This window comes from Cricetulus griseus, chromosome 9, assembly GCF_003668045.3.
Source record: "Cricetulus griseus strain 17A/GY chromosome 9, alternate assembly CriGri-PICRH-1.0, whole genome shotgun sequence".
Taxonomy (NCBI): Eukaryota; Metazoa; Chordata; class Mammalia; order Rodentia; family Cricetidae; genus Cricetulus; species Cricetulus griseus.
This window is the reverse complement of record NC_048602.1, coordinates 2,743,038-2,755,082: the sequence shown is the minus strand read 5'-3', so window position 1 is coordinate 2,755,082 and position 12,045 is coordinate 2,743,038. Positions and strand designations below refer to the sequence as shown.

General features: G+C 45.9%; 1 protein-coding gene across 3 annotated transcripts in view; it reads right to left on the bottom strand.

Moving 5' to 3' along the window:
• Positions 1-12,045, bottom strand: part of Dpy19l3 (dpy-19 like C-mannosyltransferase 3) — a 72,031-nt gene that overhangs the window by 11,368 nt on the left and 48,618 nt on the right. For all 3 annotated transcript variants that reach the window (XM_027430297.2, XM_035449288.1, XM_027430298.2), the window contains 4 exons: positions 10,976-11,098; positions 10,494-10,605; positions 8,806-8,862; positions 4,405-4,487 (listed from right to left, as the gene is read on the bottom strand). In XM_027430297.2, the coding sequence (XP_027286098.1) occupies positions 4,405-4,487; positions 8,806-8,862; positions 10,494-10,605; positions 10,976-11,098 (375 nt within the window). The remainder of the gene's footprint in view (positions 1-4,404; positions 4,488-8,805; positions 8,863-10,493; positions 10,606-10,975; positions 11,099-12,045) is intronic.

Sequence of the window (12,045 nt, the reverse complement as noted above, 5' to 3'; positions counted from 1 at the left end):
ATAAAAGGCAATTCTCTCTCTCTCTCTCTCTCTCTCTCTCTCTCTCTCTCTCTCTCTCTCTCTGTCTGTCTCTGAGACAAGGTCTCATATATCCCAAGCTGTCAACTCACTGTGTTGCTAAGGGTGGTCTTGAACATTCAACATTCCTGGCTCCACCTCCAAGTACGAGGAGTACTGGGAAGTGCTATGGTTACAGCCTGGGTGCTCCCGGTTTATAAATTTACATGTCTGTTTCATTAGGAAACTAAATTCCAAACACCTTCCGACTACACTTGTGAAGGTCTACAGACTGTGAGGCTGAGTGAAGTGAGAGCTTGGGGAACCACCAGGCATGGTGGCCCACGCCTTTAATCCCAGCACTCGGGAGGCAGAGGCAGGGGGATCTCTGTGAGTTCGAGGCCAGCCTGGTCTACAGAGTGAATTCTAGGATAGGCTCCAAAGCTACACAGAGAAACCAAAACAAACAAACAAACAAACAAACAAACCAAAAGAGACCGGACAATCACTAACCCCCCCCCAAGGTGATGTCATCTTTCTATGTGTCCTCAGCAGTCAACCTGCAGGAAGCCCAGACCTTCACAGCCCTGGAGTTCAGCAGTGAAGCCTGGAGCAGGTGTGTGTGGCTCCCACAGAGTGGAGCCTGGGGGCTGGGAGTGGGGGTGTGGGTGTGGTGACAGGCTGACTCTGATAGAGTCTTCTTACACTATCGCGGAAGGCCACTGGCTGTGTCTCTGGATCGCTGGCCTGTCATCACAGGGCTAGCCATCTTGAACCTGAGTGTCTCCTCTCGCTCTAACAGAAACCAACTGCATCCACAAAGGACAGCATCCAGGGACGGAGAAGCTGGAGTGGTGAGCTGCAGGTGGCCATGCTAGGTCTGGCTACTGGGGAGGTTGAGGCAGGAGGCTCAAAGGTCAAGGTCTAGCTTGGGCTACAGAGTGAGTTCAAGGCCAGCCTGGGCAACTTTGGGAGATCCCACCTCAAAAGAAAAAGTAAAAAGAGGTCTGCGGATGGCAGTCAGTCATAGAATGATGCTTGCTTAGCACGCATGAAACCCTAGGTTCAACCTGTAGCACTAAGAAAATAAGAATATTAAATGTACTCCCTTACAGGGAGAATCGAAGCCTGCCGACCACAGCTGATTGGAATGTTGATTTAAATAAACATATTTTGTGTCTAAATAGACCCTACTTTGGCATACATTCATCATCACTTAAGTGTAATTTACAAACATGCCAAGCAGCTATTTTTTTTCCAAAAAAAAAAAAAAAGATCATTTCAATTTGAGAAATTTTCAGAGACAACAGGCAAGATTAGATGACAATGTCACTAATATTTTTTAGAACAACATGAATTTTTCAGTTGCTGACAGTGAGGAAAGGAGAACAAGTCAGAGATAGGCAAAGATGCCACCAGCTAAAGGCGGCTCAACGATGCCAAGGCCGCCCCAGCAGGGAGGAGCAACAGCCCATGCTACCTTCTTTATACCGGAATATCGCCTCAACCATACTTTCACAGTATCAGAAACACTGCTTTAGATACATTTTTGAGGGGAAAACTTGAAAATAGTAGCTATGGAGTCAGAGATAAGTCAGAGAAGCCTGGGCTCCCCTGCAATCGTCTGGACTATAATTGGCCAAGGAACACAGGCAGAGATGGGAAGGACGGCCCAGGGAGAGGACAGCCACCACCTACGAGATGCAGCCCCTGGCGCCACCTTCAACAAGGTCGTGTTAGAAACACAGAGGACCAGCGCTGGAGACGTGGCTCACAGTGTCCTACAACTTCAGCTCTGGGGTCCCAACACCCTTCTATAGATTCCGAGGCATCTCTACACCAGCCCACATCCCCACATGCTCGTAACAAAGATAAAATAAATCCTTAAAAAAATACAGAGGGGCTGGAGATAGGGCTCAGTGGTTAGGAGCACTGGCTGCTCTTCCAGAGAACCCGGGTTCAATCCCCAGCAACCACACGGCAGCTCACAACTGTCTGCAACTCCAGTTCCAGGGGATCTGACACCCCCACATCAATGCACATGCAATACATTAAAAAAAAAAAAATGCAGAGAGGACCAGCCTTGCTTTCAGATACACATTGATTAGTTAGTACAAAAATAAGTAGCTTTTCTTTTATATATATAAATAATCTTTTCCTATTTACAATAACAAAAGAATTGTTTTACTTCTATATTACCCGTCATGACTTAAGGTTAATAAATAGGTCGAAGTGCTGTGCTCCCCTGCATCCAGAAACGAATCAAAAACTACACTCTTGTCCAGTCAAATGCAGTCTGACACCGAGACCAAAGCCGCATAGGTATTTAGACTTGAGTCTCTACAGAAGCCATGCATGGTGCTCCAGAGGCCTAAGCAGCAAGCAGTCATCATCTCTTAACTTGACTCAGTACTAACCGGTACTGGCCAGTAAGCACTAGTCATGGCAGGTACCCACGAGGCTGCCACTGGAGACAGTGGACAGGCCTTCAAGACTCACCTGTGTACGGACAGGTGACTCCCGCTCTTAAAGCAGGAGAGCTCACTCTACAGAGTATGGGCACATCGCTTAGGTACAGAAGTTTGTCTCTGCTAGTGAGAGTCAGGGTTCCTGAACAGAACCTGTTAGCACACTAGCTTCATTCTGAGGCTGGAGGTTGAGGCAAAGCAACCAAGTTCAGACAAAAAGAGGAAAAAGAAAAAAAAAGAGAGAGAGAGAAAAGGAAAAGGGAGCAATATCATTCGTTCTGATGCTGTTTCATATTGAAAATCTCTATGGGCCGGAGGGACGGCTCAGCCGTTAAGAGCACTTGTTGCTTTTCCAGAGGACTTGGGTGTAATTCCCAGTACAAACAGGGTGGCTCTCTCAACCATTGAGGGCACCAGTCACATATGAGGCAAAACACCTTAACACATAAAAATATATAACTAAAACAATTCTAAAAAGGGAAATGTTTTCTGGGTGGTGGTGGCGCACACCTTTAACCCTAGTACTCAGGAGGCAGAGGCAGGCGGATCTCTGTGAATTGGAGACCAGCCTGGTCTACAGAGTGAGTGCCAGGACAGTCAGGGCTACACAGAGAAACCCTGTCTCTGGGGGAAGCAGGGCGGGGGAAGGAAAGTGTCTTAGTTTTTAATTAATTAATTAGTTTTTAAAATTTTGAAACATGATCTCTCTGTGTAGCCCTGGCTGTCCTGGAACCCTCTATGGAGACCAGGCTGGCCTCAAACTCATGCGATCCGCCTGCCTCTGCCTCCCCAGTGCTGGGATTAAAGGCCTGCGCCACTATGCCCTGCTAAGGAAAATGTTTTAAGTAAAATGAAATAAACTTTTCTCTAATCTAAGAACTTAGGCAGTGCAATGAGTCCCATGAAGTCTGCAGTGAGCTATAATTTAAAACTTCCACGGAAAGGACACCTTCAGGTGTGTGTCAGTGTTAACAGCAAAGCTGAAGAGGGTTCCCACCAGATGATAAAGATACGATCAACAAAAGCAGAAACTAAGTTGTAACATGTTAAATAAAATTTTGTGAAAGGTGTTATGTTTGTTTTCAAACATGTGTGTACATCTGTGTGGGGCACACCTGTGAAAGAACTGCTTGGGGAGACTAGAGGGTGGAGTCAGAGGCCCCGTAACATACGTGTGTGTGTGTGTTTGTGTGTGTGTGTGTGTGTGTGTGTCCCCGTGTGTATGTACATCTATTTCCCTTTTTAGAATTGTTTTAATTATATTTTTACGTGTTAAGGTGTTTTGCCTGCATATGTGACTGGTGCCCTCGATGGTTGGTTGAGAGCCCCCCTGTTTGTACTGGGAATTACATCCAAGTCCTCTGGAAAAGCAACAAGTGCTCTTAACCGCTGAGCCGTCCCTCCAGCCCATAGAGATTTTCAATACGAAACAGCATCTATGTATCTGTGTAGCCGGGGTGGAGTCAGAGGCCCTGAAGCTAGACTCCCAGGTGGCTGTGAGCTACCAGGTGCGGGTGCTGGCTCTGAGCTTGGGTCGTCTACAAGAACAGTGCCTGCTCTCAACTGCTAAGCTCATGGGGAAATAAAACCCCAGTCTCCCGTCTGCCGGTGCCGAGGTTTACATTCCGATCCTGCTCCTTTCCTTCAGGGAATGCAGCTGCAGAGAACCCTTCTGTTGTCTACAGACGGGGTCTCACTATGTGGCCTGGGCTGGCCTCCAACTCATGGCTGTGCCTTTGTCTCAGTGCTGGGGTCACAGGTGTGTGACACCACACCCTGGTAGGAAGTTTCCTCCAAATTTAGAGTATTAAAGTTTGATTTTAAAAAAGGAGGCTGTTTCTTCACAAATAGAAAATAAACTCTGTCCCCCAAACAATTGAGAAGTACAGTTGACTTCAGAAAGGCATTCAAAGTTTTAAACTGGAACAGTTCCTCTTACCTAATCCAGTCCATCAGCTCCACCGTGTCTGGGTCATAGAATTCTTTCAATTCCGAGAGTTCATCCATCATCCCTGGCCAGGACTGAAATTAAAAACAAAATGAGCCCTGTACCAGTCACAGAGAGGAAATAGCAGAGAAAGAGAAACTGTGTATCTTGCACTCAGAGCCAAACACAAACAGCAACCGAACCCCAGAACCAATTTACCTCTGAAAATTCCAGATTCATCCCAGCTGAAGCTAAGCGGGGTCAGTCGCTGTTAGCTTTTACATGTGGACTTTTATGTGGCTTTTAAAAAAAAGACTACTGTTGGGCCTGGAGAGAGGGCTCAGTGACTGAGAGCATTTCCGGCTCCTGCAGGGGGAACCTGCACCCACAAGGTAGCTCACAGCAGACACCAACCTGTAACTCCAGTTCCAGAGGATCCGCTGCCCTCTTCTGGCCTCTGTGGGTGTTGTGTGCATCTGGGGCACTGACAAACACATAGACACCCCCACCCCCACCCCCAAAGCTTCCAATACAGAAAACATCCTGTCCTCATGGTAACCCACAGGACGGATGGCAGGCAGAGGACATCACCATCACTGTGGCTTGGGGAAGTGGCTGACAAGCAGGCTCAGAAGTATCGGAGCTGTGTGTGTCTCAGAACCTGCTTCTGAACTCAGTCCCCCGGCCATCACAGGGCCACAACACTGTTCTGCTGCTAGGGTTCTGGGCAAATGGTTTGATATATGTTAATAGAAATGCTGGCAATCAGACTCTCCACGAGAATCTCATGTACTTGACTTCATTATTTATGCCACTGGTCAACTCAAGTCATTTAAGGGCACGAAGGCATGATATAAAAAGAACATTCCTACCCATCACTTACCTAATGTAAGTTCTAGTTCATTAATCAATTAAGTCTTAATGATTCTCAACTGACGGTGGACTAAGCAACATTTCCCCTGTTAATTCTTATTTTGTTGTTTTGAGATGGTCTTACTATGTAGCCCAGGCTAGCCTCAAACTCCTAACTTGCTCTACTAAGTACTTTGGAGATTAATTATGTTGTCCCTGTTACTTGACAACCAACTAAATACCAACATTTTATCTAATAAAATGCTCCAATTATTTTGGTAAATGTGTTAAATCAATGGGTACTGGATATTTTTCTAAATCTAAAGTTGCTGATTCGGACTCGGTGTTAAACCCTTGTGCATCCTGAGGGAAGCTCCCTAAATAACCTGCAAATAAAAACTAAATGTCACCTTTAACAGAATGAAATAGATTAGCTGGGATTTCACCAATCCGATAAGCGAATGGAGACCAGGGTAAATGCTTTTAATCTCTGGCTCCGAGGAGCCTACCACATGCTTTTCTCTCTGAATGGAATTATCCTAGGAAAGAACTCAACCCACATTATAACTGTCAGTGAAACTCAAGCCAGGCTTCAAATAAAGACATCACTGACACAAAAATCTTAATAGATGGAAAACAGTTTTAGTGCCAGGGAAAAATTCCCAATGTCTATGTTGTTCATGATCTCTCTGGTTTTATACTTTACATTTTTTCCTTCTTTTTTAATTTTTTAAAAAGATTTATTTATTTATTTATTTATTTATTTATTATGTATACAATGTTCTGCCTGCAGGCCAGAACAGGGCACCAGATCTCATAACGGATGGTTGTGAGCCACTATATGGCTGCTGGGAATTGAACTCAGGTCCTCTGGAAGAACAGTCAGTGCTCTTAACCTCTGAGCCATCCTCCCCTCCCCTCGACCAACCTTTTTTTTCCTTCTTGAGACAAGGTTTCTCTGTGTAGTTCTGGCTGTCCTGGAACTTTGCTCTGTAGACCAGGCTGGCCTCGAACTCACAGAGACCCACCTGCCTCTGCTGGGATTAAAGGTGTGCACGCCGGCTACAATTCTTTTTAAAGTATCAGAGCCTTACTCACTAGGTAGCCCTGGCTGTCTGGACCAGGCTGGCAACTGAACAGAGTTCCCCTGCCTCTGTCTCCCCAATGCTGGGATTGAAGTCACGTGCCACCAAGCCTGGCTTTACTTTGCAAATTTGAGATAAAGTATCTAAAGTATTTTGTACAGTGTGAGTAGAGTCATCAGGCTATCTGCCCAAGGCCTGAGCATTGGTCTTGATAAACTCATCAGAATCCCAATTCTCTCACCCCAGGACCACTGCTGGCCGATGCTGGGGATGGCAGCTTTCCTAGTTCCACCGGTCCCCTACAGCAGGGGTTCTTGGAGACAAGGGTCAGCACCCTGAGACACGGCTGTCTGTGGGAAAGCCCTAGGGTACAGAGAGGCACAGCAGCAGGCCTGGCAAACCTGATGCCGTTCTCGTCAGCACACCGCTGCATGTCAACGTCTGACTTAGCAGGTCTGACAGAGTGCAACCCACATCTTATATTTCCTAGATCAATGATGCTGATGCTTCTGCCTGCCTGGGGACCATGTTTAAGAACCAGCCGGGCGTTGGTGGCGCACGCCTTTAATCCCAGCACTCGGGAGGCAGAGGCAGGCGGATCTCTGTGAGTTCGGGGCCAGCCTGGTCTCCAGAGCGAGTGCCAGGATAGGCTCCAAAGCTACACAGAGAAACCCTGTCTTGAAAAACAACAACAACAACAACAACAACAAAAAGAACCAAAGTTCTAGAACATGTTGTACTTATTCTCTGAACCCTTCCTTAATCTTATCGCTAAATCCTTAAATAACATAAAAAGATTCATCAAATTTCAACAAGTGGGCTGGAGAGATGGCTCAGAGGTTAAGAGCACCGACTGCTCTTCCTGAGGTCCTGAGTTCAATTCCCAGCAACCACATGGTGGCTCACAACCATCTGTAAAGAGATCTGGTGCCCTCTTCTGGTGTGCAGATAGATAGACATGGAAGCAGAATGTTGTATACATAATAAATAAAATCTTAAAAAAAAAGAAAAGTAAATATTAAAAAAAAATTTCAACAAGTAGTGGGAAATTCAACACTCACACACTCAGACACAAACATACCCCCCCCCACACACACACACAGTCAGTCAGTCCCTAGCCCCATACCGTCCTGTTCCAAAAGCTGTAGTGGCAACAACAGAATAATGCTGACCTTGCAGGGGTTTAACACTCATTAATTCCATGTAAAGGTGAAGCTGCCAAGTTGCTACTGAACATTTACCTTGTTTCACTTATTTACATGAAAGAATAAGTTTCTGGGACTGGTGGGCTCTGCCTTTAATGGCAGCTGTTCTGACAGGGCATGGACTATCAATTGCAGGCTCCACGCCTAAAGCCTTCAGTTTATACACCCTCACGTTACAACAGAAGCAGGCCCGTCTGGAGGCTGAGCTGCGGGAAGACTCTCTCTTCGATTCTGCCAAATCAGGGCCTCTCCATAGCAACCTCTAGTCCACTGCTCTAACTTAAAACAGCACAGGAAAATAGCAAACATGTGTTTGTTTTGTTTGAGTTTGGTTCTGGTCTAAGAAAGGGCAAGAGAGCTGGATGGTCGCTGCATGCACCTTTAATCCCAGCACTCCGGAGTCAGAGGCAGGCGGGTCTCTGTGAGTTCAAGACCAGCCTGGTCTACAAAGCGAATTACAGGACAGCCACGGCTACACAGAGAAAGCCTGTCTCGAAAAAGCACCACCCACCCCTCCGCCAAAAAAAAAAAAAAAAAAAAAAAAAAGAAAGAAAAGAAAAAGGGCAAGAATTACGTATTCTCTGTTATGTTCTCAGGTGATAGCCTAAGGCCTATAAATCTCAAAGACATAACAAATGAATCACACTCAATGGCCAAATGATCAATGACAGGTGTCCCTGAGGGGTGTCTTGGAACACTTTTAAGTCAGTTAAAGGAGAATATGACAGTTTTCTCTGTGTCATTAAAATGTCTTTGGGTTGGGGAGAGGGGTCAACCTTTCTTTCCATTGTCTTGTTTTTGTTTGGATCTCATTATGAAGCCCAGGCTGGCTTTGAACGCTGGATCCTCCGACCTCAGAATCTCAGTGTTGAGATTATTGTCGGGTACCACTACTCACGGTTTATCCCATGTGTCCAGTCCCCGTGAAGACATCTAATGAAACGTACAGGTTAAGTTGGTCCTACCTTATGACCTTCCACTCTACATAAACCAAATTTTCCTGCCTTATTTGTTTCAAACTAGGTCTGAAAACATTTTCAAGATCTGCTTTTCAGTGAGGGTTGAAACTAATGGAACGGTTTTTTCTAAGTTTTTTTTTTTTTTCTTTTCTGAATGGCTTTTATACTGTAACACTTAACCTCTAAAAACTACAAGTTGGAAGACTGCTTTTCCTATCAATGCCAACTCAACTAGACTCAAAGGAGGTCTTTGGGGATGCCACAAGTCCCCCTCCCTCTGCTGCCAAACGGAGTGGGTGAGACCAGCCTTACCTTACAGCACAGGTACAGCAGCGTGAGTATGGGCACCGAATACCGCATGACCCAGATCTGTGAGACAAAGACTCTGTTAGACCATACCTCTCTGGACCTCTGTGGCTTTGTGCGAGCACACCTTCCAAAGACAGCAAAAGCAAACAAACAGAATGACAGCTGAGCTCGCTGTTGCCACCTAATGAGCGCAGAGGGCAGAGCGGTTCATGGCTATGGGCTGGTCAACTCTACTGTGTAGACGCCGGTAAATTACCTTCAGGGAAATACCTTATAATAAAAATGGTAACTCTGGACAATGGAACTATTGGAAAATTTTAATTTCACATTTTGTGCTTTTTACTGCATTCCTAAGTTCTGTGTATAGTGATCACTTCTGACACAAGTGACTTAAAAATATAATTGACAGGGCCAGGCAGTGGTGGCACACACTTTTAATCCCAGCACCTGGAAGGCAGAGGAAAGTGGATCTCTTTGAGTTCAAGACCAGCCTGGCCTACAAGAGCTAGTTCCAGGACAGCCTCCAAAGTCACAGAGAATCCCTGTCTCGAAAAAACCATATATATATATATTATATATATATATATATATATATATATATATATTTGATAGGGCCAAGCAGTGGTGGCACACACTTTTAATCCCAGCACCTGGAAGGCAGAGGAAACTGGATCTTTGGGAGTTCCAGGCCAGCCTGGTCTACAAGTTGAGTTTGAGGACAGCCAGGGCTGTTACACAGAGAAACCCTGTCTTGAACAACAGTAACAACAAAAATTGATGACCAAACTCCATTGCATAGCCCCAGTCCTGGTCATGCAGACGGCCTTGGTTAAACTAAATATGCCATAAAACAAAAACCCAAAGTCATAAATCTAATGAGGGACAGGAAGGTAACAGTCTGCTGGCTAGGTTTTGCTCACCTCGGTATAAGCTATGGTGGCCTGGGAAGAGGAAGCCTAAACTGAGCAGATGTCTTCATCAGACAGGCCTGTGCTCAAGTCAGGGGGGCATTTTCTTGACTCGAGATTGATGTGAGAGGGCCCAGCCCACTGTGGGCGATGCTCAAGGGGGCAGGCTGAGCCCGCCATGGGGAGCACGCCAGAAAGCGGCACTCCTCCGTGGCTTGCTTTTTTCCTGCCTTGAGTTGCTGCTCTGACTTCTCGTGGTGATGGGCTGTGACCTGGAACATATATACTATACAGAGCCCTTCCTTCCCAAGCTGCTTTTGGTCATGGTGTTTTACGACAGCAACGGAAAGCAAATTAGGACAGAGGGGACTCCCAGGCGTGTGAGGGAGTTTGAAGGAATGTAGAGATAGGAGCTAGAATACATTACATACATGTATAAAATAATAAACGATAAAACCAAAATAATAAACACATTTTAAAAATCAATCCTTATAAAAGATGAAGTGAATGAATTCAAGATCCAGATTTTGAGACCGGCGGTGTCGGCGCACACGCCTTTAATCCCAGCACTCAGGAGACAAGGGCAGATGGATTGCTGTGAGTTTGAGGCCAGCCTGGTCACAGAGTGAGTTCCAGGACCCTAGGGCTATACAGGGAAACCCCATCACAAAACAAAACAATCCAGAGTTTGTATCCACTCTACTCGACACCTGGCACCCACTGAAACACTGAAACCCTACAGCTCACTTCCAACCGGACGGACAGAGGACGGACGGCACTAACCCTCTTTGGGTTACAGAGATGAAGCAGCCTCAGGAGCAATTCCCAGATCTCAGAGCTGCACAGGCCAAATGACGCGAACACACACATATGAGAGATCCATAGGTATTTCATCCTGCAAGAGCAGAGAGACGGCCGTCAGCAGTGCCTGCTGGTGTGGGTGCTCGAGCAAGTGGGAGGGAAGCCCCACACTGAGACTGCCCGGTCAATCCGCACAGAAGCCACCAGCCAGAGCGTGGCTTATCCATCCCATCACGTCCCAGGGAGAGTCACGCAAGTGAACCACTGGAGAATGTTTGCAAGCTGAGAGAAAGAAACCCTGGCAATGGCATTTCATGGAGGGAAGAGAATACACGGGGTTTGATGTACAGGACACACTCACAGCAACCGTGGCTGCGGGTTCCGAATCACACCGCCAGGCAGTTTCAATTAAAAAGCCGTCAAGTGAAATCAAAGAAATCAGCTGAGATGGAGATGGAGCTTACCTCATTGTACTCATCGCCAAGACCCCAAACAGAAGGGTGTGGATTAAGTTGTAAGCGGCTTCAGGTTTCAGGTCAACGGCACACTTTCTTGTCTGACCCACGGCCTGCGGATTTGCGGAATCGCTGGAGAAAACAGCAAAGGAGCACACAGTGAACCGGATGTGTAACTCTGCTTTAGGCAGACCCTGCTATTTTCCCTACGTGGGAATGAATCAGCATCGTCAGTGTGGAATTTGAGACTTGATGTCACACATGATATAAACGCATCAGCAATTAAGCAACTACAACTTCACAGAAGCTTCTAGATAAAAATTTAAACAGATTCAACTATTTCAAGAATTACAGCAACAAATCCTCTGGAGATGCTTCATATGGGGGTGATTCGAATTTGAGGCCTGGTCTATAGAATGAGTTCGGGGGCAGCCTGATCTACAGGGTGAGTTCAAGGACAGCCAGGACCACACAGAGAAATCTTGTCTGGAAAAATCAACAACAAAAAATTATGTATCTTTGAATTCAGTTAATGGCTCAAGGGCCATTTCACCTACCAAAGCCTCATTAGATGAATGTTATCATGGCTAAAGGGTGCTCCAGGCACACAACCGGATAGTGTGGATGGTACTAACACACCCAGGAGAATGAACACTAACTCTAAACACCATTTAACTGTGTTCTTACTTATCTATTTCTTTACTTGTTAATTTTTGAACAGGGTCTCACAAGTAGCTCCGGCTGGATTTAAACTCCTTAGATTTCCCGTTTCAGTTCCCGAGTGCCCCAGGTCCGGCTTCAGGAATTAGGTTCTTTGTTCCTTTTTGTTTTGATTTTATGTGTATGGGCATTTTTGTCTGTATGCATGTGTGTGTGTGTGTGTGTGTGTGTACGTTGTGCGTGCCTGATGTCCTTGCTGTGAGCCACCGTGTGAGCACTGGGAATTGAACTCCTGCTGTTAACTTCTGATCAATCTCTTTGGCTCCAATTTTTAAAAAACATATATTTTTAAACAAAAAAAAAAAATAGAATCCAAGGGCTGGAGAGATGGCTCGGTGATTAATAGCACTGACTGCTCT